General features: G+C 48.2%; 1 protein-coding gene across 1 annotated transcript; it reads right to left on the reverse strand.

Annotated features, from left to right (window-relative positions):
* Positions 1 to 347: 347 nt before the first annotated feature.
* On the reverse strand, positions 348 to 2,887 carry LOC133904329 (uncharacterized). Its single transcript, XM_062345796.1, has 2 exons — positions 1,308 to 2,887; positions 348 to 677 (listed from the first exon to the last, which is right to left on the reverse strand). The coding sequence occupies exons 1-2, from the start codon at positions 2,714 to 2,716 to the stop codon at positions 659 to 661; spliced, it is 1,428 nt and encodes a 475-aa protein (XP_062201780.1). The 5' UTR covers positions 2,717 to 2,887; the 3' UTR covers positions 348 to 658.
* Between the last annotated feature and the right edge of the window lie 557 nt (positions 2,888 to 3,444).

Raw genomic sequence — 3,444 nt, forward strand, 5'->3', positions numbered from 1 at the left:
GGTGTAAAGAATTTATTTTATTTTTTTAGCATCAAAAAGTTATAGTCAAGATTGGACCCAATTATCACTTGATGAACCGACAACAATAGTCACGATGATAGTCATGAGCCGGTGGTGACAACATCGTTATTACCAGTTCCGAATCGATAGTGATAATCGTCCAATTATCACTATTAGCTTGTTTAGTGCCGGTTCAAAAATTGATAGTGATACCAATTTTGAACCAACACTGATATAGGACAAGAGCAAAATTGTTTCTATGTGCACCAAAAACTATGATCTTCTCCGCAAGCACAACAGTCAAAGATACCTTGGCAGAGAGGGATTCTTGAACTGAAGACATGTAGTAGCAACAAGGAGTCAGCAGTAGCATAGGCGAGCATTTAGATTGTTCAAGGTTGAAATTCCCTGCCTACATCGATGTATTTGTTTGCATTCTGTTGAACTACGTTGTTGATTAGCTGACGCGCGTGGGAACAACATCGGTTTTTCACCGGCTCTTAACTGAATACGCCGCCACACATGCATCATACAAGTTGCTATTGTTTAGCATCATTCAGGGGTATACGCCGCCATACATGCTTCTTCCCACGCCTCATTCTGCTGGTCAGTTCCTTCGCGCACCACAGTTGGTTTAAGCGCTTCTTTTTAAGTTGGTTTAAGCGCTTCTAATGTGCCTGCATCAAATAGAATAGCTCATCTTAAATTTAACAAATGCTCCAGAGCAAGAATTGGTTTCTTTTAGATCAAGAAGAACAAGTACTCATGTTTTCATTTACTAGCACAACAAACAAACAAAGAAACAAAAAGCCCGCGGCAAGAAATCCCTCGCGTAAATTGCTTTGAATAGGTAAACGTTGGTCAATATCATTTTATTAAAGTAACCAAAGAAACTTAATTTATGTTAAATGTAACTTATATATTGCATCTCATAAGGTGCTGCTTTTGGCCAGGAACAGGTTGAACACCATTTCTTGGGCGCTTATCCTTTGCAACAGTTCTAAATGCTAGTTCATTTTCTTAGTTAGTTATGGTGGATATTTTTTTATGAACTAGAGTGGGTAGGGTACTTGGGTACCCATCGGGTCCCCACTTGCATCCCTATTTGCCATCAATAAGCAGAGGCTCCTGAATTAAGTCCACGAGCTTGCAAGTTCAATCCTTAACTAATTGGTCATTCAGATCTTTCTAAACCAGAACTAAACTAACATGATGAGTCCCTAGATGTTCAACATTTGAGAAGGGCTTTCATATTGTATGCACAAAAACAAGCAAACAGGCGGGGAGTACCAGTACACAAAAGTTACCTATAGTCTTCTTCAGATAAGAGATAACTAGAGATTTCACTGGAGCAGTAGGTGGGCATCAAACTGAAGTCCTTTTGGATATCAAGCTCAGCTACTCCTCGCAGCGTGTTCTTCCTCACATCAACAGCAACAACCACCTCCAAATTATCCACCTTAGAAAGCAAGTAGACAGCATCATCATCCATGCTTATGGTGGGGTATGCCACTGACAGACTGTGCAGGATTGCTTTGGCGTCGATGGTGAGGGCATTGACGTCAACGTCACATTCACAGCGCCAATCCTCCCATGAACCAACCGGGAGAGGCATGCTCCATGTTGTTGCCCTCCAGCCATCACGTCGCACCAGCTGGGAGTTTCTTGAGTTTTGGCGCACCCATTCCAGGTAGGAGTCACGGGTGGTCTTTTTCAGCTCTCTTGGTGGCCGGATTTCGATCTCAATGTACTTGATAGAGTCTTTGTGTCGGCTGATGGTGATATCCCGGAGAAAGTTGGGGTTACATTCTTGGAGCAGACGATCCCAGTTGCCCCTCGCTGGCAGGGGCAGTGGGACGTCGCGGAGCACTGGGCACTCGTCGAGCAAGTTGCACAGGAGGATGCCACGCCAGAGGTCCACCCAGGCGACCGTGCCTCGCTTGCCGCCGACCGTGATCGTCTTCCCCGTCTCATGGTACAGCATGTCGTCGGCCACCGCGTCAGGTAACGGGACAAGCGTGTCCCTCACCGGCTCCTCAACTGACAATCGCTTGGAGATCCAACCCTCATCGGCATTGGAGGAGCGGTAGAGGTGGAGGTCGAACTCCGTCCTTATTAGCGCGCCGCCGTTGGGATCGCGCCTTGGGACCCTGCTCCGGAGGGCGGCGACGACGTACCCGCCGCCGCCGTCGCGGCCGAGGAGGGCGGCCGAGGAGTCGTTGAAGCGCTTGGGGTACGGGTTGGGGAGCAGGTCCAGCAGAGGGGGGTGCGCCCTGTAGACGAAGTAGTCCCAGAACCGTGTCGTGGCGAAGAAGAGGGCGTCGGGATTGATGGGGACGCGGAGGAGGACGAGGTCGGCGTGTGTGGCGACAACCTTGGGCGCTGAGCCGGGGAACTCCATGCCGGGGCAGTGGACGCAGAGGTAGGAGAGGATCGGCGGGCGGGCGGCGCGGAAGGTCACCTGGATGGGCAGCCCGCTGCTCGTGACGCCCGTGGCGGTGGTAGCGTTGGGGCGGTCGGCGATGTAGCACCGCATGTCAAGTAGGACCCAGCCTGGGGCGTCGTCGCACTCGGGAAGGGTAGGCAGAATCCAGGAGGAGGAGGCGGCGGCCATGGCTTTCCGGGGATGAGGAGATCCAAAGTGGAGGGGATTGGATATGAAGGAGGCCGGATCGACCCAGACGGTTCCGAGCCGGATTTGGGGTCCTTTTCTCATCAAGCGACACCTGTGCAATCACAAATCTCACAACAAATCTCACAGCAAATCTAAAATGCCGCCTTTTGCAGGGATCTGTGCGGCGCGAGAAGATAATCTTGGAGGAGGCAACACGAAGATGATAGGGCCGAAGCCTTCCGGATCTTGACGAGACATGGCGAAGAAGCCTCAGGAGACAGTCGTTCGATGAAGACCACCTATCTGAAGCAATAATATATATATAGAGGCTCTAGGGTAGGATCCACCAGAGGTTTAGCTATATAATGATGTCACTACACACTAGGGTTTGGTAGGATATAAGATGTGGAGGTAATTGTGTAAATAATCAAGTTGAAATAATAAGATTGTGTTCCTATCTATATTTACATGATTGATGAGGTTCGGCATTATAAATACGACATCCATGACTGATCAAGATCACTGGTCTGCAATCTGTTTTAACATTTAGCAGCAGATAAATTATAGACTCTTCTAATGTTAGATGACTCTTCTAATATTAGATGATATACCTGATAGTTTTAAACTACATACGGATGATAAGAGGCATTCGTCCTGTCGATGTCCTCGTTGTAGTAAAGCTCCACAAATGTGCCTCCACCAGTAAACCGTTTCTGATCTTCGCTACCTTCGCCAAGGGAAAGCACCTGCACACAATACGTGATCAGCATCATTTCCTTCACAAGGTATATGGATACAACTGCATAAGATATATGGAATCATCTTTGTTG

This window comes from Phragmites australis, chromosome 22, assembly GCF_958298935.1.
Source record: "Phragmites australis chromosome 22, lpPhrAust1.1, whole genome shotgun sequence".
Lineage (NCBI taxonomy): Eukaryota > Viridiplantae > Streptophyta > Magnoliopsida > Poales > Poaceae > Phragmites > Phragmites australis.